Source organism: Podarcis melisellensis (genome assembly GCF_964234715.1).
Source record: "Podarcis melisellensis genome assembly, chromosome: 3".
In the NCBI taxonomy this organism is placed as follows: Eukaryota; Metazoa; Chordata; class Lepidosauria; order Squamata; family Lacertidae; genus Podarcis; species Podarcis melisellensis.
The window spans coordinates 88,914,114-88,935,769 of NC_138530.1; the positions used below are offsets into that span (position 1 = coordinate 88,914,114).

The window sequence follows — 21,656 nt, forward strand, 5'->3', positions numbered from 1 at the left end:
CTTATCCAGCCACCATTTTATCAGATACAATTGAAACTACAACTTAAAATTCTTTCTGTTTAGTAAAGGATCATATGACTGGATGTTACCTGTAGTGTTGAGAAAAAGAGTGAACTGTGCCTCAGGTGGAAAACTTGCTTCAATTCTGTTTTAATTACGTTATGCTTGAGTCACATTTTACATTCCTGCTGTACAGGAATAAATGAGATAATTACACAGCCTACATTGATCCACCTGATTCCATCATCCCATTTCATACTCTGAAGAAACTTAACAGGACAAAAGTGGAATGTAGCATTCTGACTGAATATAATTGACTCCTATAATAACACATTACATGTGCTATTTTATTCCTACATTGTGAGATGCCTACAATCCACCCATGTTCCACCTAAGTCAGGTGAACGGTACTTGATTTGACATATTTATTGTTGCTGCTTTTAAAAAACAACAACAGCTGGTATCTCCAGCTGATAATCACCAAACTTCCCGTTACAGGAATTGGGTTCTTCAACACCAGTGTATACAAATATGGAAGATGTGATGGCTGCTACTGTAGTTTATGCCTTTCCCTTCCTCCTCCCGCACAACCACGAGAAGCATTAACTTCTGTTTTAAATTAACCACAGCTTTTTATCATCTGGATTTGGACAAAATGTGGTTAATCTTAACCACTTATTTAAACAAGCCAACTTCAGACCATAGTTTAAGAAGATGACTTGTTTCAATAAACCATAGTTAAGGTTAATTTGGACATCTAGGTTTGGACATCATGCAAAACTGTAGTTGCTTAAAGTGGAAGCAGAAGCTTCTTATCCTTTCTCACGGCCACACCAGAGGAGGACAAGGCAGGGGAGAAGTCCAGAGCTCACTACAGCTCATCACTAACATAAACCATGGTTCAGCGTTCTGTGTAAATTGAATCAATATGGAGAGATTATTTTTTTCTGAAAAGGTTTTCAGCAAGGATAGTTCATTTGTGATTTTCAGTATTACTGAATATGAGTCTGAATTTTTTTGTTTTCAATTTGTGGGGTACTTCACCCACAAAATCCCTTTCAAAGGGCAACATAATTTCAGAGATAAACCTGTCTCAAAAGGATGGAACGTAAGATTGCATTCTTCATCAAATTTGCCATGGAAACACTAGCTCTTATGTGGAAACTAAATCATATGCAAACCTGTTGGGTGTCTTAATGGTGACTAGGTTTCATTCTATTAAAGCACTGTGTGATATGTTGTGTCCTCATTTCATGCAACCTTAAGAAGTATGAAGATAGAACATCCCTTTTTGAAGATGGCAAAGAAACTACTTACTTTCTTTTTTTTACCTACATGATGACATTGGGACTGTCTGCAGCTGAGCTTACACCAAGAGTGGTTTCTTTTGCTGAAGAAAACTCCACGACCTTGCTTAGGAACACTTAGCGAGAACTTTTAATCACTTAAGATCTGTCCTTGGCCTGCAGCTTTGAATCTTCTTGCATATGCAACTGCTGTAATTGATTTCTTCTCCTGCTAACAATTTTCTTTTAATATGACCCATATCCTGTGTCATTTTTTCTAGTTCATCATCATGGGAGTAAAATGTTACGTTCGGAATCAAACTCTTCAATTACCACTCAGCCTACTATAGGTTGGCAAACCCCTCTCTTTGTCTCTCCTGTTCTTAATGTTCTTTTCCATTTCCTACCCACTCTGCTTTGATATATACAAATATATATTTAACACAACGCTTCACGTTTCACATTTTTTAGCCTTAACACTTATTGCACTGGCTGGTGCTTGAGAGCTTGCTTCTAAATTTCCTTTGATATGCTCGGAAAGAGTGTTTCAAAAGCAATTGCCATTAAGACAGAGAAAACCAAATGCTAACCTGTTTACGCATCTGAACCTTGTGGGAAGTTCTCACCTTTGCCTCTATACCTGCGTTTGTCTGTGCCCAGCATCCCATCACTTCTTCACAGTTTGGGAGTTTCTGTTTGTCACTGCATGTTGCCCAACTGCATTACTATATAGCTTAGAACTAATATGGTTTTTATGCTTTTCTCTCCATGTTTACTCATCGTAGCCAGCATCTGTTTCTGAATCATCCAAACAGTGGTAGCATTAGTCAAATGGGTCTTCAGGTTGAGTCTGTGCATTGGTAACCAAATAGCATGTTGAGCCATTCCATTATCATGCTGATTTATGTTGACAGCAGTTCATCTCCGCTAGCGTAAAATGTTAGATGCGCATATTCTGCAAATGAACTTTTTTTGTCTCAAACAAATGCATTACTCACTAATGTGTTTGAATTGTTTGGCCTGTTTGTTTAGCTCTAGCAAAGCCAGCGATATGGACAGGCAGCTGGGGAAATAATCAGACTTCTCAATTTCTCTCTTTCGCATCCTCTAGCTAAAGGGAGGACGAACATGGAGCTACGTGAGAAATTCATTTTGGCAGACGGAGCTAGCCAAAGCATGGCTGCCTTCCGACAAAGGGGACGCAGATCACGACCTTCTTCAAGGGGTGCTTCACCCAACAGATCCATGTCTGTGTCAAATCCACCTGCTCAAGGAACTCCAACATCAGCTCTTGCTGCCAGCACACCCAAGGTATGACTGGAGTGGTGCAGATGAAATTTAATGCAGTTAATAAAATCAGGCCAAGCTTGCTACAGTTCACCATAATGCTACCCTAAAACAAATAGGGGAGATTCTGGTTATTTTATTTTTCAAAGAAAGCTAACAAAAGTTTTTTATTGTTTCCTCCCTTACAATTGCAGCGGTCGTGCAAGCCTGGGAAAAAACATGTAAGCTAATTAGAAAAGTGGAAAAAAACAACAACAATGAAAAAACCATTAACCCACCATTGCATTTTAAAAAGCACACATACATTCTCTTTCGTATAGAATGCTTGTCAACTGTTCCTGCTTTGTTTTGGTGTCATTTTGTTTTTGACTTTTACTGTGAAATTCAGTATTCATAATCTGAATATTCCTCTCCATGACATTGTTTTCCATCGCCTGTTCTTCACCCTTGTGATTTGCCATTGTTCCATACAGACACCCCATCATTTAACACGCAACTATGGTAAACCATGGTTGATAAACAGCAAAACATCATCTCCTTGTAAACCTCCAGAGTGCTCTGAATATCAAGTGTCATCCACAGAGGTACAGTAATGGATGGATATTCTAGTCTAACATTCACTAAAACTATCCTTTTAGCTAACATTCACTACAGTTCCTTGCCCAGCTATGCTGTACCTTCCTTACATATTAATGCACTCTGTTTGTTTTCAATCTTCTATGCAGCAATTTTACTTTCTCTCTTTTTAAATCTATAAGTTGATCAGTCATTTGAGTTTGTTTGGGTCTTGATGAGCATGTCTTTAAATTCTATATAACTATGGTCAAACTAGGAATCAGCTCTTTATATGTGGAGTCTAAGATATTTATAACTGAAATCATCTAGTTTGCTCTAGATAAGCAGTTAGATAAATAGGAGATCCTGGTGCATTACCATTCTGCCTAATGAAAAGTTATGTGAAATGCAAGAAGTTTCAGATTCCTGCACTAACATTAAGTCAGTCCAATATTATTTTACCTAATAGTATGCCATTGGTGTTCTGGCTGTGTTTGACCCCATTTATTACTTAGGCCTCAGTCTGCCTCAGAGCTAAGCACACCAAAATCAATAAACTAAAACACTTTCTATTCCATGTTGAACTATGGCCTGAGTTTAATTTCTAGCCCATCCCATCCCAACAGCTCAGAGCAAGAAATAGAAACTATAAATACTATGCTTAGGAAACTAGATAAAAAGATGAGATTGCATTGCATATATCCCATATCTGCTTTACCCTGGCCATTAAAAATGAGTGAAAATAAAAATATCTTACAGTGCATCTGGCTTGGTCCTCCATATATCTCAAGGAGCCGCCAATAACGCCTCACTTCGTGCCCTCATGGTACAAACGTGCATTAAGATTAATTATCTGGTGATTGTGGAACACTGGGTAGGTGGCAGCCACCAAAATATTTAGGATCCAAAGTATCTTTAAGTGCCAACCCTGGGGAAACAACCCATGCTATAATTTCTCAGTTCTCATAGGGAAATGGTTGATAGCCTTGCTTGTTTAGAACAAGGGAATATTGAGAACTGAAATACATAAAAGATTGAAAGAGTCTACTGTTGATTAAGGAGCCAAAGATTAAATCAGTAGACTGTCTCCTGCTGACATAATACTGCTGTCTTCTCGCATAATACAAAATTATATTAGAGTATGCAATACATCAATGGTTAGTGCTGAGAAGAATGTGTTATCACTGCTTTTGCTTGTGGCGGCTACCACTTCTGCTACTTTCCCTCCAGCTTTTTCTACAACTAACTTCTGAGATTTTTGTATGGCTTTGCTTACTAGGTAGCGAAACACCTCCTTAGCTATCCTTCCCATAAAATACATTTATTACATGTACAGAATTATTACTCCTAAATATCCATAGGATTTAAAACACAATACAGAATATGAATTGCTGACAGTTTCTAATATTATGCTTTCTTTTTCTCCATACTTCAGCAAATAGCATAGCCTCAGTGTAAACTTCCTATTTGCATTTAGCTATTACTAGCAAACCAAAGAAGTGTCAGCGCAGCAATTTAATAGTCCTCCCTGGTCAGAAATAATTCCATATTGCCTTGATGACTAAACAGTGATCCTTCAGTCTAGTCACACAGTGGTGCATTTTTCAGAAACATAGACACGTTACACATTGTTGCAGAAAAAATAGCAAAATGTCTTGTCGTAGAGTAAACTCATGATTTTGTAGTTTAGAGTTGACTTCATCAGATACATGAAGTGTGATCCTAAGTTGGCAGGTATATTACATCTTGACATGTAAATATAAAAAGCCATTCTTTTTGTTTGTTTGTATGTTCATTTATACAATGTCATCAGTGTACAAAGCACCTTACCAAGTTATGTAAGCAAAACCAGGTTCTTGCTCTCAAGAAGCTTATAAACTAAAAATTGATAACTGGGAAACATTGAGGGAGGGAAGGAAGAGATACAGTGACAGGTAAAGTGCTTTACATACTAGATATTATTACCATTTGGTTCCCTTTCCAACTCATTAACTAAATATTCCTATGTCATCACTTTTTGGAATAGCTTTTTCTTTGCCATGCATGTTCCGAAGAAGGTGATATGGATGGAGTCCTAAATTCAGCTCTTGTTTGTTGCAGAACATAATGGGTTTGTTTCATTCAGTTTTCATTGTGTCCTACAGGGGACTCCAATACAAGGGAGTAAACTTAGATTGCCAGGATATCTGTCTGGAAAGGGTTTCCATTCTGGAGAAGACAGCAGCCTCATTTCAACAGCAGCAACAAGAGTCAGGGCACATTTTGCAGGTGAGCACTGGAGAGCTTGGAATAAATGTCTCTGGGATGCTAGTACCTAATACAAAGAGTAAAAAGTAGACTACTGCATGTACACACATTGAGTGGGATCTGCTTCTTTGGGAGGCTGAAATGTGGTAGATCATCCTGCTTTGAATCAAGGCCTTGGTCCTGATGAAATTCTGGTCCACTGAAGCTGGGATGTAAAATTGGAACTGCATATTTATATCATGTCTAACTTGTGAGTTTCATGATACCAGAGCAGAAGGAGCTAGAGTGAAAAGTTCCACTTGTGATGCAAAGCACTTTAAAGGGGAAATAATTAGCATTGAAAACAGTAGATTGCTCTGACTCGTATCCACCAGCTGCACATAACAGAGGGGCTCTGATGTACCCATGTAGGATTCAAACAGGGTATACTTGATGTGCCCAGTGGGTAGCATCCAGAACATCCCTGCTGAATGTGACGAAAGGCCCATCCAGTCTAGCATCATGTTTTCACGATGGCCAATCAGGATGGTTAGCCCACAATCAGGATGTGAGTGTAGCAGCAGCCTCCTTACCAGTGAAACCCAACCACTAGATAGAAGCTGCAATGACTAGTAGCCACAGTTTTATCGTCTGGTTTGTAATGAAAGAGCAGCACTCCGCTTGAGTAGACTTCTGGATGCTCATAATGGAGCACCATGAAGCTCTTGATGATGCCAGTATAAAATCAGCCTTCGTTATCCCTGCTCACTCTAATTGCAATGGGTGCATTTCTCCTCCTCATGCAGACACCAGAAAAACACCAAGCAGACCTGGAAGTCGAGCAGGAAGCAAGGCTGGCAGTAGAGCAAGCAGCCGCCGGGGCAGTGACGCATCGGATTTTGACATTTCAGAAATTCAGTCTGTGTGCTCGGATGTATCGGAGACTGTTCATACCCCAATTAGGCCAACGCCCCGACCCAATTCTCGCTCAGCATCTGGAAAACCTTCCAAAATTCCAACTCCGCAAAGAAAGTCGCCGGCCAGCAAATTAGACAAGTCCTCCAAGAGATAGTGTGGTTGGCTCTGTCAAGACCACCTTTTTCCTGTGCATTAAATATTTAAGTTTTTAAGATGTAAAATATTCTGTAGAAATTATTGTGAAATATTACGAGAGTTGGATTTTTAATTTTGCAGATGGCCTTATTTGTGTATTTGTCTTGTTTATTTTATGTGTATGATTTTTGTCAAATTTTGTTTCGTTTATGCCATATCATATGTGAAAAGGAGAAAGTTTTTTTTCAATGTAACTAACGGTTGTTTGCAGTAATGTGTAGAGAGATCACTAAAAGCAATTACTGAATGTACAATTGTCTTTGCGTCCTAAGTCAACAAGGCCTGTCACTTCATTATTAGATTAACAGTAAAGGATACCTCATAACTTTGTCTTAATACAGATGAAAAAGACAACAGTCAACATTATGCATTTTGAACTAATGCAGTGGACTCGAAGAGGCATGTGGCAGGGATACTAAGAAACAGAAGACACAGTTCATACTGCAGTTAATCAAACATTATCCTACAGAGAATTCACAGAGAGAGTTACTTAAAGAGCACTTGCCAGTACTTCAGTACTCCAATATTTTGCAGCATTTTCTGTGCCATTGCTTTAAAGGCCAGACACCATCTGGAATCTAGAATTATTACACTTGTATCAGAATGCCAGTATAATCTGCATTCACGTCAGCGTGAGGTTTTCTTTTGCTTGAGTGGATGATAGCACTGCATCATTGGACTCATTTTATATCAAAGCAGTTTTGCTTGCAGAAAGAAAAGGAAAAAAAATATGAAATAAAGCTTGTCCCTTCTCTTTGTTGCTACTGTATTCCTTATATCCCATGGAGGTGTGTGTTCTGTGTCAACTTTACATCGTACATGATTTGAAAGATTCAGATCATTACTTTCAGAACAACCCTTATTTTTTCCCATTTCTCCATCACATTTCATGCAATCATTGGATTCCTTCAGTATATCAATTTTTGCACGTCATAAGGCACAATACACCATTCATGCCTTCAACAAGAATTCCATACTGTTGACCAGTGAATAAAATAATACTGAGTGAATCAGTGTGGAGAAAGACTAGGAAGAGGTCAGATGAATTGAGGCAGAGCATGGTTTCGTTTGCAAGCAGAAATAATGCACTAGGAAACATCTACATTTTAACGTAAACCAATTGTCAAGGCTTTCTTCCATGGAATTCTGGTAATTGTATCTCTTCAAGAGACTACAAATCTCCAGTCTTTAAAAAATGGTATGTTTCCATGCTTTTGAGGGAAAAGCTGTGAGAGTTAAGCTCCCATTTCACACACACATCCAGTGGTGCAGGAGTGGGTCCCAAGTAGAGCAATCCCATACAGTGGTACCTTGGTTCTCAAACTTAATCCATTCCAGAAGTCCATTCCAAAACCAAAGCGTTCCAAAACCAAGGTGCGCTTTCCCATAGAAAGCAATGCAAAACAGATTAATCCATTCCAGACTTTTAAAAACAACCCCTCAAACGGCAATTCAACATGAATTTTACTATCTAACGAGACCACTGATCCATAAAATGAAAGCAATAATGAATGTACTGTACTATAAAATAAATAAGACAGTATTGTAGATGATAAAAATTAAATTTTTTTTTCTTACCTGCACTGATGATAGTCATTGTTTGGAAGGGGAGGGTGCTTTTATCCATTTCCACAGTCACACAATCAATCAGTAGCAGAACTGGGTTCCACACAGTCACAAAAACAAATTAACAAAAAAACCCCTCCAAAACAAAAAATGCAAAATAAATAGCAAAACCAAAAGTGCCAAACTTAATCCGTTCTGGAAGTCCATTTGACTTCCAAAATGTTCAAAAACCAAGGCGCGGCTTCTGATGGGTGCAGGCACCCCAGAAACAATAGCCGACAACCACATTGGATGTTCGGCTTCCGAAAAATGTTTGGAAACCAGAACACTTCCAGGTTTTCGGCGTTTGGGAACCAAGGTACTACTGCAGTGTAGTGTTGCAGTTAGAGTCAGACTGGGACCTGGAAGTCCCAGGTTCAATTCTCCACTCAGCCATGAAGCTAACTGGGAGATCTTGGGCCAATCCATTTCTCTCAGCCCAGCTTACCAGGTAGTGGTGATAAAATAGGGGAACAGAGAAACATGTGCACCACCCTGGGTTCCTTGGAGGAAACATCAGAGATAAAAATGTATGTGTTTGCTTATTTAACCACATAGGCTGGATCAACAACCACTGCAAGGAATGCAAGGTCAAACAGGATCACAGATGATTTATATTGTGAAGGGGTAAAAAACAGTTCTTGATTATTTTTATTACAGGTTTAAAAAAGATACTTTTACTCCTCAGTGTTGACCCACTTTCCCCTCTGCTTTTATTATATTACATATTTCCCTTACACTCATGAAATGACAAAGCCTTATGGACTCCCGCTGCTAAGCATTACCACTGTACTTTTATTTTTAAAGTGCTTTCAAAATCTTTAAAGATTTAGATTTAAAGTTGGGTTGTAAGTTAGGTTGCTCTTGCTGTTGTTTCCCATTTATACATGGGAGAGTGAGGCTGATTTGTTCAAGATCACACAACCATTATGGCAGAGGGACTTTAACTCAGCCTTCCTGGATCCAAGTTCTTCATCTTGGTCCCAGGAACTCCCAGCAATATTGCAGCAGGGCACAGAGAGTATCCAGGTGGTAAAAATTAGGTGCGATCATTCTATATTACAATTAATACCTCTGGGAATATTTGCTTCTAACACCAGAACACAATGCTTTCCTCAGCAGAAATGCCTATTTTTGGTTTTGGATACATTCTCATTATTTTTGTGTGCCTTTTACTTCTTTGGAGCATATGTGTTTAAATTAGAGATTTAATACTCCATTTGGATTTTGCCTAGCAGCAAAATAACAAGCCATACTTGCCACTAAACAGATGGTTACTTGTGGTTCCTGAACTACTGATGAACTTGGTAAGCTTTAAATGGCTTTGTTTTCCTTGTCAAAGTTAGTCTGAGCAGCTGCCCACAATTCCAGTACTGGCAAAGCATGAGAGCTGCTCATTTGTGAGATACTAATTATTCTTTATTCTAATAATCCTCTGAAGGATTCATAGTTTGACTACAACTTGTGGGTTTGACTAGTTCAATGGATTGGTTTTCGGGGGCCCTTGCAGAAGTACATTTTATGGTGGTGCATTCATTGTGATATGTGGCCATTATGTTATAAGAGCAGTCATACACAGTCCCACTTTCGATACTGTTTGCACCTGCAAGGGTTTGGAGGCAGTTATGCTTTCCATTTCCAATCAGTGTATATCCCTTAACTTCCTGCTAAAATCCTGTAACTTTCTCTACCACAGATATTCTGGTTTATTTTTTGTCGTGCTATAGCTCTTCCAGACAGTAATAATGTGGTAGCATTGGAGCAGCATTGCAGAACCAAACTAAAGCAGAATAAATTCACCTCTAATGCTCTATTACAGTGCCAAGACCATGTTGCAGAATAAGCCCGCAATAAAATAGTCTACAAGGTCCCTTACTCAGTTCTTACTGAAGCATGCATGGCAGGGCCTATACAGTTTCTTTTTACAATATAGTGGTCTGTGAAATACTGGTGTCACCTTTGCTCATATTGCAGGCAAGGATATGCAACAAAGGGGAGGGGAGTACCTCAGTTTGATCATATTTGTATACTGTTCCCATTTAATGTGGAGATCTGAACCACTTAACACATTACAATTTACTGTAATAGAGATCATGTTATTCCAGGCAAATCAGGGAACTTGTATTATGAAAAACACTTGCAGCCCACTTTTGCACATTGCAGTGAAAATGTGCTTTCATATCCAGAGATTTTCTACGTGCCAGTATGTTGTTTATAATGAAGCACACAATTGATCTGCTTGCCTTTTTAAAAGTCCCACCCAATCCTCAAGAGCAGCTGCATTAGAACTGAAATTACTGGCTGCCTTTAAGTCAAAAGAAGTTACATCTGCACCACTCAGTCATTCGTTCATTGTGCTAGCTGGTAAATTATTCTGTTCTCTTTATTTAAGGTGCTTACATTAACACTGTATCTTTTCAACATAGTTTGCTTTATTCTAACATGGCGGTCAAAAGAATGCCTGACCGGAGAGAGCCTTTATTTTACAGAGAAACAATGAAGTGCAGTGATAAGAAACTAACTAGCATTAAATTTGACCTTTACAATGCTGGACATTATTTCTGCTTCTAATATTTATTTGACACAGTCCAAGACTGAAAATGCAAAGCAGTTTCACCAATATGATCCCTGACTATTTCAGAGTGTGGCCTGGCAAATCACCAGAAAACTGTAGGCCTCTGAATGTGGTGCCCTCCTAGTCAGCCTCGGTTTACCTCAGAAATGCTTTGATGATTTTTTGCGCTTCCAGCAAACGACTATAACAAACACGATTCTGTTTTCATGCCTTTCATGGTGGAAATGTCCCAAATTTGATTTTCATTTGTAATGCCTCATCCTTACGTCTGGCCATTTTCACTAAATCCTGCTGCAGGTTGTATGTTGAGAAATGAATGGCAAATAGGGCATTTTGAAACGTCAGCATTTTTTTTTTTACAATCGTTAAGAAGAGTTCAGGTTTTCTTATTCCATCTTTGATCCTGGCTGAGGCAGAAATAGCCTTAGATATGAATTTTCAGAGGCTTCTGTGTATTGTCATGAGTAAATGCAAGAAGTGAAGTGACAAGTGAAGAAGCAAAAATAAATATACGTTAATCAAGCCTCTTCAAACCAAAGAGAAGCACTTGTGCAGCCCATACTTCTAAACTGAGGTGATCTTGGAATGCGGAGATCACATTGTACTTCCCCTCTCTAGCTTTCTCACAAGCCAAAAATTGTGATATTAATGGGAAAAATTTTCTTTAGACTAAATAACTGTTTGCGTGTCGAGACCCCAAAGCCACCCCTTTCTTTAGACTAAATGTTTATTGCAGCTTTTGAGCAAAACACAATCTATAGAAGGAGTTAAAATACACAGCAAATACACAGCAGATAGATAAACAAGGTAATATTTTCCGAAATCGAGATAAGGGGAAGTCGATCAATGTCTTTTAAAGTTGTATGTTTTTCGTGTTTTTCTTTTTTCCTTTTTTCCCTCTTTTTATCCTTTTCTCTGTTTTTTCTTTTTCATTTTGTCTTTTGTACGTCTGTGAAATATATTTATGTCAAAATTCAATAAAATATTTTTTTTAAAAAAGGAGTTAAAATAGGGAAGGATATGAGGGAGATGGATTAAAGTGTTTTCATCATACAGTGGTACCTCAGGTTAAGAACTTAATTCGTTCTGGAGGTCCGTTCTTAACTTGAAACTGTTCTTAACCTGAGATACCACTTTAGCTAATGGGGCCTCCCGCTGCCGCCGTGCGATTTCTGTTCTTATCCTGAAGCAAAGTTCTTAACCTGAGGTACAATTTATGGGTTAGCATAGTCTGTAACCTGAAGCGTCTGTAACCCGAGGTACCACTGTATAAGTTGTTGGAAATATGAATATGCCAAACTGTCAGTTGTGATGCATAGAACACAATAGCAGGTGCTCAAATGTTCTCAGTTTTGTATGGAAGGTGATGGCTGCTCCTTCCATTGTTGAAGCACCGTGCATTTGTCTATCCATCATGCATGCATGACCCAATGGTGAATTTTGAGTAGGGGGAACATAATTCAACCAATTGTAGAGAGGTTTCTAGTACTCAAGACATATTCACACGATACGTTTAAAGCACTCTGACCCCACTTTAAACAGTCTTGGCTTCCCCAAAGAATTCTGTGAGCTATCATTCATAAAGGGTGCTGGGAGATCCCCCTGTTCCCTTTACAGAGCTACAATTTACAGAGTTTCCATAGAAGAAGTGTGGATTGTTAAACTGCTATGGGGAATTGTAGCTCTAAATTAATATCAGGACTTCATCCAAAAGGGGGCTTACAGCTGGGCAGCTCCACATTACATGGCAAGGGGACCTGATTTCTGTCTCGCATGCTGTCACCTGGGGGTTGGATATAACTATTCGCAGCAGAGCCTCTGTGGTCTCCAGTAAGTCTGGAATACTAGTTTTTTCCTTGATGAGACATACCCTTAGTTCAAAGGAGGCATTCATGGAGAAGAACCACTGATATAAACAGGCTGCTGGCCCTGCTGAGTACAGTAACCCAGTCAGATCTTCCAGGAGCTCTGGCAACATAGATGCTGGCTAGGCAGTCATTTCAAAAGTGCATGTGACGTGTTTTTAAGTTGGGAGAAACTGCCAATTGTATTTTTTTCTTTTTAATGCATGAAATAATTTGAATTCATCCTCCCTATCCAAAGGTTGGTTGAATATCATAACCTGCCAATGCCTAACACAGAAAGGCCTATTTTAAAATCTGAGCTGTGCCATAAAGTGAATCTGCCATGTACATATGGATCTGCTCTGACTCCAGTGATGAGTGCCTGTCCAGTGTATTGAGTGATGCCTGGTGAATCTCAGGAAGAAAGGTGGAGTGTGACCTTGGGGGCAAAGGGCTGGATGTTTCCCATCTCTGATTTAAATGATCTCTCCCCCCCCCCCGCCCGGTTTCTAACATTGCTTAGCATGGCACTCCAATTCAGCCTCCTTTCATGATAATCCAAATGACTGCAGAAATCTATTCCCTCATCGTGCCCTTTAATTATTATTTTTGTGTGTGAGAATAGCTGGTTGCCATTTGGATTGGCCTCACTTTTGTTTGTTGTAAGCTTATGTAAAGAGCCTTTTACTCTTTGTACTAAACTACTTCAAAGAACAGTGGTACCTTGGTTCTCGAACGTAATCCGTTCCAGGAGTCCATTCGACTCCTGAAACGGTTCAAAAACCAAGACGCGGCTGCCGATTGGCTGTAGAAGCTTCCTGCACTCAATTGGAAGCCATGGAAGCTGCATTGGACATTCGGCTTCTGAAAAACGTTTGCAAACCAGAACATTTACTTCCTGGTTTGTGGTGTTTGGGAGCCGATTTGTTCGGGAGCCAAGCCATTTGAGTACCAAGGTACCACTGTAGTTAACACATAAGCTGTGTACACATTACCGTTTACTGTGGCTCCAAGGCACTCTCAGTGCTGATATTTGAAGCCAAGCACGTACATTAGCCACAGTCCATATCTATCCTGAAGTTTCTTGAGATATCTTGCTGTTCATTGCACTTTCCCCCAAACTAGCTTCCATCTGATTTGAAAAGGTAAGCTGCAGTAAAGCTGAGCTGTGTGCATTAGAGACACATGTTGTGCATGTGCAAATGATAGCACATGTGCAGACGACAGCTTAACTGAACAAGGGTTTGGAGGGGTTGCAGATGTGGAGAAACCAAACAGGTAATGCTCATCAGGGGAAGACATTCCGCTCCCTCCCTGGTGTGTACAGCAATGTAAAAATGCAACCTGAAATGCAGTGAGAGAGAAACAACTGTGCTGAGTTTTAAACTGCTAATGTGTACGTAGCCAATGCCATAGTCTATCAACATGCTGTTTTTCAGCATGAAACCTCAGCATGCGTCTGGCTGAAAGTCTAAACATTCAGAACTCTGCTTTTTCCCATCAGAGCTATAAATAGCTGGCACATGAATTTGTTTTATACTTGGCGTTCAGCAGTCTGATGATAGCGAAGGAGAAAAAACCCTCATCAGAACACTGAGCACCAAAGAAACGCAGCCCATTCAAGTCCATTTTTATTTCCTCCTTGGTTTTTACAGTTTGTTTTGTTTTTATTGGGTTTGGCCAATCTCTGCTAGAAAAAGAGCAGTGCTTAGATGAAGTTTTGCTCATCAACTCGGGAAAAAGTTCAGCAGAAATGACTGCATGGACTGAGGTTCCTTTCCAAATTTCATGATGCACAGGAATATATATGGTGGAAGAAAGAAGCTGTGTTGCACAAGTGATAAATCTCATCAGGGTTGCCTGAATAAAAGGACATGACTTTCGGAGGCCCAGAGGGAAAGCTTCTTTTAGGTTCTCCCTATGGGAAAAAAGCTGGAGACACCATCTGCTGACAATGTCATTTGCATAACCATAATTCCCCGGAGTGCACCAGATGGCATTTTGTTAGCCACGTTTGTTTGGACACAATGTTCAATTTTGTTTGGTTAACCTTTAGGGAGTTGGACAGTTTTCCCATAGTTAAGGGATTTTGTGTAAAGGTAAGTTACCCCAACCCACAAGGCATTCTGTTGCAAAGTGCTTATGATTGTTTTTCAGGAACCCTGGCTAGCATTTCGACAGTGGAACAGGATTAGAATTAGTCACTTGGTTCATGTTGGGTGGACACATTATATTTTTGCAGTATTTGGTCTGGGGTTAAGGTATCTTTCACACCCAAGATGTCAACTCCCTGTGATGTTGGTGACAGATTCATTGTTCTGACCCAGCCAATATTTCAGAATTCCCCTGGTTTAGCCACTGATAAGCCTATGCCAGGTCTTATACTAGGCTGGGAGGACAAGCTGGTGTTTAGAATAGGAGTTGGAAATAAACCCAAACATTGTAAGTCTCTTCAGATCATTATGCATCCAGATTCTTTTTTCCAAGAGAATCCTAGGCCCTCTGATTACAGCACTCACCTCAGGATATCATAGGGAAGTTTAGGGAATTTTTAAATATTTAATGCTGTATTGTTTTTAATACTCGATTGGGAGCTGCTGGAGTGGCTGGGGAAACTCAGCCAGATGGATGGGGTATAAATAATAAATTATTATTATTATATTATAGCGATCCTGTTCATTAACTGATTCCCCACCCCCGCTGCTGCTGCTGCCACCCTTAGCAGGAAAATTATAGACATCTCCATCTTTCAATAATGCCCACTGAGTGCATGGAAGATAAAACTGGGTAAACAGAGCCTTCCAGTGCCTCTACGCAAGTCTCAGTTTTGCATGCCAATGCCACATCTAAATTGAGGGTGATTTCTAACTTACTCTGCACCAACCTGCCATTGACCAACAGACCAAAGCGCTGACTGACAGGCTCCACTAAATTCTGACTATCAATGGGGAAACCAGAGGCTGGGAGTGCTCAAATATAACTCGCCCTCCTTCTACTCTCTGCAACACTCTGCCCACCAGTGGAACACCTTCCTTTTCCTGTCACCATGGAAATAATTGTCCACCAGCACCTGTCTTCCTCTGTACCAAAAACATCATTTCTGTTCTATACAGAACACCTACCCATTGGGGACTAAGTGCACAGAATACAAAAACAAAATCAAATAGGAGAGGAAAAAATGTTGAACACTGCAGTTAAGGGATGCCAATAAACAAACAACAACAAAAAGTGCTAAGATCTAAAGTGCTTATAATTTTAAAGTGCTTATATTTAAAGTGATTTAATTTATGGGTAGATCTTAAGTGGCACCCCAAAAGTCCTAGGGCCAAATAGCCACAACAAGAGACTAATTGAGCCTATGGTGGGACTGTTGTATGTGTACAATGGGCTGGTTGGTTTCATGAGTCAGGATGTTGCCGGCCTGGTGTAACATGTGAACCAGTCCACACATGAGGGGAGGAACAGCTGACACTACAGCAAAGAAGATTCTTGTTGTCTGCCATGATGGAATTCCTCTGTTCAGGACAGTCATGCTCAATCTGACATCTTGCTTTTCCCTGCCAAGGAAAACATTGGCCTCTCTGAGCCTTGAGTTACAAGGAACAAGTTAGAGTAGCTAAATTAATGGCACCTCCTGTTTTCTCTTCTACTTATTAGAACAACGACAACAAAATATGCAGACAAAGAACATGTTATAGCTGTCTCCATAGCACTGACATAAAGAGACAAAGAGAGAGGAAGATATCTCCCTCTGCCTTCTGCTCCTCTAATTCAGAAATCTAGCATTTAGCACAAGGATGAGAAAAGTCACATCCATATAAGGTAAGATGGAAAAATTTTGGCACAGCCCGCAACCGAAAATCTGAAATGTAATGTGGGGTAATCTATAGAAACATGAAGAGAAGTTTGTGCATCAAAGGGAAAAGATATAAATCAGAAGCTTGCTCTGGAACAAACAAATAGAGTTAAATAAGCCAAGGATAATAATAACAAAGGTTCTGGAAAGTCATTTTGGAGAATTAGGTGAAAAGCAGAATAGTCAGAAGTGGGGACTTCAGGGCCTTGGTCAGAATTCCAGTATTAGATACAAAGGAGAGCTAGACACCAGATTCATCCAGAAAAGGTGAAAGAAAAGGGTGTGCAGGAATCTAGCTTTCTTTGTACAATGAAATGGCTGGTATACTCTACCTTAGATCAGTCACTATGTACATTTAAGCGTTAGAACAGAATATATTTTTGAGTTGCCGTTTTTGCTTGTTCATTTACATGTTTGCTTTTATGGCATTTCTATCCCACTTATCCTGCCAACCTAGCAGTTCGAAAGCTCATCAAAGTGCAAGTAGATAAATAGGTACCGCTCTGGCGGGAAGGTACACTGTGTTTCTGTGCACTGCTCTGGTTCTCCAGAAGCGGCTTAGTCATGCTGGCCACATGACCCGGAAGCTGTACGCCAGCTCCCTTGGCCAATAAAGCGAGATGAGCACCGCAACCCCAGAGTCGGCCATGACTGGATCTCATCGTCAGGGGTCCCTTTACCTTTACCTTATGCCACTTAACCTTATGGTTTAGGTACCTCAGGTTACATATTCTTCAGGTTACATACACTTTAGATTACAGACTCCGCTAACCCAGAAATAGTACCTCGGATTAAGAACTTTGCTTCAGGATGAGAACAGAAATCGTACTCCAGCAGTGCGGCGGCAGCAGGAGGCCCCATTAGCTAAAGTGATGCTTCAGGTTAAGAACAGTTTCAGGATAAGAACGAACCTCTGGAACGAATTAAGTACTTAACCCGAGGTACCACTGTATTGTAAAAACAAGAACAAATGACACTAAATCAATATTATATAAATATAAAATTAAAATAATCATTAAAACACTATACAAATGCAAGTGAATTAGAGCCCCAAAGATATGGGCACACACAAGGTCATTCCAAGGATGGAGCAGCATTGCAAAGAAGGCTCTTTCATGTACTGTCACACACCCCTGTTGGTGGAATCACAAGTAGGACCTCCCCTGCAGAACCTCATGCACAGCATAGGAGGAGATAGATTTCACATGTATGATAATATTGATAGTATGAGGGAAATAAACACAGAGAAGGAATTATTTACTTGTGCAGCCAATGATACTCATCTGGTTCCCATTTAATGTGATGCATGCATCTGAGGAGATGCACATAAGTTTGGGACAGATGAATCCATGGATTTTGGTTTCTCTATTTCTCATTTTTCCAGTCTTTAGGTTTCCATAATTCTTCATGAGTTTGAAATATGTTTTTTTTAAAAACAAGTCCTCATGAACATTCACCAGCATTTTAGGGCAAATTTCCCCTGAGTTCAGCATGGTCCTCCACATTGTGTGTTCCAGAGCAACCTCACTCAATGTGAACAAAGCAAAGCTACAATACAGTATTTGCTGCTCCTTTCAGTTCCAATTTTTATTTTCATTGGCAGCTTTATAGATGCTTTGCCATGGGAAAAAATTACACTATTCCTATTCAATAGATGTGGAAGAAAACCTTACAAATGTCAAGCACTGTTTTGAAATGTATTCAGCTTGTTGCAAGCATTCTGTATGGACCATCCTTCTTTTAACTTTCCCACTGGCCTGTCAGCTGCTCTACAAATGTTTTGCCACTGCCTTAAATGATGGTTTATTAGAAGGAACATGCATGCTTTCTCTCTAAAGGAATAGCCACACAGTACAGGAGTCTCCTGCTCATGTATTGCCTTAGCTGATTTGGGACCATGCATAGACAATCACTTATGGGTGCATATGGGGATGAAAGGAATCTAGTACAATCCACACACAACATCACTATTTGAATATGGATGCACATTCTTATTTGGGCTCTTCTAGATACAAAAGAATTGCTGACTGCAGCTACATTTGGTGTTTTGAATATTGCCCATCCAACTAATCCAGATTTTGCATTGAAAAGAATGCTGAATACTCTTATACTGCACAATTCTACTTCTGCTGCCCAGTAGCCTCTCTAAATACTAGATTGCCTGGTTAAATACAGCAGTCACTGCCATGCATTTTCACATATATCTTTGCAGTAATAAGGAATAGGAACTTCATTTTTTAAAAAAGGGAAATGAAATTCTTGGGATGCTGAAGCCATTGTGTGTGTGCTGTTTATGTTCCCACTTCCATGTTGAAAATTATTCAGGATACAACAGAGCTTTGAGAATGAAAAGGCAAGGATCATTTTTCTGCTTGAGTAGTATATTTTTTTTTGTCCTGTGAATATGACCTTTTCTTTGTGCAATGGAAGAAACTGATGTAATGGTGCTACATCTAGTACAATGAAGTGCATTGGGATCAGAGCCAGCAGAATATTTCCTTCCAGCGTCTGCTTCTCCAATCAGCTTAATTATGAGCAATTGTTTGGGTTGTTCTGCAAAGAAATATTAGAGAATGGAAAAAAGAAGCATACCTCAAACCATTATTTTGCAACTGATTCATGCTTTGGCAGGAACCACAAGATTTTCTGCTTTACAGCTCTGTGATAGTATCGTTGTGGATCAGCCTTGCCATATAAGCACAAATCCACCCTTTATTTTGACAAGGTTCTAGTCAAGGCATTTGAAAAATGAAGAAATCACATGAGCCATTGGCTGGATTTCTTTACTAATCACAGGCATCCTCATCTCCAAGAGATCCAAGACTTGCTATTGTTAGCACCTCCAACATTCAGCTGCCATGCCCAATTTTAGTGATGATATTTCCCTCCCTCCTCCTAGACTTTAACAAAAAAATCTCATTAGTGTCTGCCTGGAGAGTAAGCCGCTTGTTGTGAAAAGGAGTTAGAAGAACAGTTGCTGGCATATAGCAATTGCTTACTACTTTTTTGAAACTTGTAGCCTAAATTGAACAAAAGTATTTCCTCCATGCTCTGCATGTGACTTTTCCCCTACAGGTTTAAGATAGAGAAGCACATTCTCACCCCATGGAATTGCCAAGGAGTGAATAGGAAAACCTATGAAGATATGTTAACAGCTTGTCTGTTTTAAAGCACTTTTATTGTCTTCTCTCACAATATCTTGTCCTTCTCAAAGATCTTCAAGAAATAAAAAGAACTACATTTGTAACCAATAAACCAAACAATATCTCATATGTGTTCTGAGTTCCAAGAGAGCAATTACACATTTACAGGGTTTCATCATATCTAAGATCACACTGAGGAAAGTATATGTCATAAAGATCTTTCCAAAAGAGACATTACAGCCAGGTATATTGCCAGATATGCCAGACTTGATTTGCAGGTCACCTTGTAAAATACCCTTTTGACACAAATTCAATAAAGGAATGGCAAATCTCAAAAGACTCTGGTGTTCTTCAGTTGATTTGTCACACACACACACACACACACACACACACACACACACACACACACACACCATGACTGCTATGTTGCACAACAAATGGTAACAGTGGTCTAAGAACAGATCTTGGTGTGTTTTCTATTGGCTCCCTAGAACGAAATGTGTTGCTGACACTATATAAACTATCAGTTAATAGTCTTAATGATGTACCTTATGATCCCTCAAATTTCCTCAGAAGTTTTGGCTGAAGAGAGCCCACTATTGATTCTGATTTTGTTTTTGGCTGAAAGGATGATAGCATTTTGGTTTGCATTTTTGGGAGGTTTGCCTTTGGCAAACTGAATTGAAATTCTCCCTGGTCCCTGCTTAAGCCCCCTCACAGCAAATTTTCTGCCTTTGGGCCTGGTTCAGTGAGGTCATTGTGGCCCATTTCAAGGAGAAAAGAAACTTAAAAGTGCCCTTTTTCCCTGCACTTTATTTTACTGTCCAGTCCTATGTATGCCCACCTGGAACCAAGTCTCATTGAGTTCAATGGTATTTCCTCTCAGGTAAAGTGTTCGTTTGATAGACAAGTCCCCTAGCTGAAATTAAATCCAGCCTTTATATGAGGAAATGCGAGATGAATCATGTGAGAGCCTGAGGCATAGCTGTGCCAGAAGAGGGAAGGAAAAAAAAAAGAGTTTGTAGGCTTTGGCAAAGGACTCTGATAACTGGGTTTGATGCTATATCAAGCCCAAGATAATTGCTAATTGAAAAGTTGCTGGCCATAGAGCTGTTCATATTTTGAGAGTGTATTTTGAAAATAATATGCTGGGAATTGATGAGCAGCTGTGCATAAGAGACTTCCACTGCTTAATAAGAAAATATATCCCACTGCAATATTGTGCCAACAAGGACAAGAGTGTTCCTTGCAATGCTGTCTTGCAAAAACTCTTAGCTAAAGGCTGTTATACAGTTTCATAATCCTTTACTCGGGTGTAGTTATTCCCTGAAATGGGTTGTTCGAGTCACAAAGCAGAGAGGCTGCTTGCCCTCTGAATATAGAAGCTGGTTGGTGTTTACTCTAAGATTATTCATCTAGAGCCTTTTTTATTGATGGTAGTGAGAAGGCAAGGGGAAATATCTCCCCCCACATCCCTGCGCATCTCAGAACAGAAGAGGCTCCACCTAATGCTGAAAAGAATTAGATTTAAAACCTACTGCCTGGAGCTGCTTTTGAGATGAAGATTTGTGGGCAGTTTGACCTGCCTGCAATTTCTGGGGTTCTATTTGGAGGTTTTGTTGACTTGGTCGTAGACTAAAATAGCAGCTGGCGTACAAATATTTGGCAATTGAGGTCTTCTCCGTTAGAACGCTGGGTTTTGTCCAGGCGGCATTCTCCTGTATGTCGGCTGTTTCTAGCGTGCACCAGTAAACCTACAGTTGTTAACTATGAAGGCTGTGACCCATACCTTTTTAAGATGAAATAGCTGAAGCCTGGTAGAGTATGGCAAATGTATTTGGTGCAACTCATGGCATCTCAACTTAAAAGGCTCTCAGGCAGCATAGCTGACAGGGACCTCTGCTTTAATTTGCCAAATCTTTACGTCCTGTGCTTTTAAAGCCACTTCAAATGAATCTGACTAGCTTAAACAGACCACAGTTAGCACTTAAGCACAAAACCTGGTGCCCATGACATGGCAAGCTGACATTAAGGAAAAGGAAAACCAAATCCTTTCAAAATCTTCCTCATGACCATGCAGGAGGAGAGCTGAGGAGGAAGGGAGAGGCATATTCCTGCTTTTGTACATCGGGCTAAACCATGGCTTAGCATGATCTGAAAACAGGC

At 39.8% G+C, this 21,656-nt stretch overlaps 1 protein-coding gene across 26 annotated transcripts in view; it reads left to right on the plus strand.

Annotated features, from left to right (window-relative positions):
- The window catches only part of LOC309366917 (dystonin-like), a 301,144-nt gene extending 293,923 nt beyond the window's left edge, over positions 1–7,221 (plus strand). For 16 of the 26 annotated variants that reach the window (XM_081905865.1, XM_081905854.1, XM_081905859.1 and 13 more), the window contains 5 exons: positions 1,568–1,636; positions 2,398–2,597; positions 3,047–3,157; positions 5,273–5,396; positions 6,161–7,221. In XM_081905865.1, the coding sequence (XP_081761991.1) occupies positions 1,568–1,636; positions 2,398–2,597; positions 3,047–3,157; positions 5,273–5,396; positions 6,161–6,426 (770 nt within the window). In that variant the 3' untranslated portion in view covers positions 6,427–7,221. Of the gene's footprint in view, positions 1–1,567; positions 1,637–2,397; positions 2,598–2,767; positions 2,795–3,046; positions 3,158–5,272; positions 5,397–6,160 lie in introns of all 26 variants that reach the window. The other 10 variants (XM_081905875.1, XM_081905877.1, XM_081905868.1 and 7 more) reach the window with 3 other exon arrangements.
- The last annotated feature ends 14,435 nt before the right edge of the window (positions 7,222–21,656 follow it).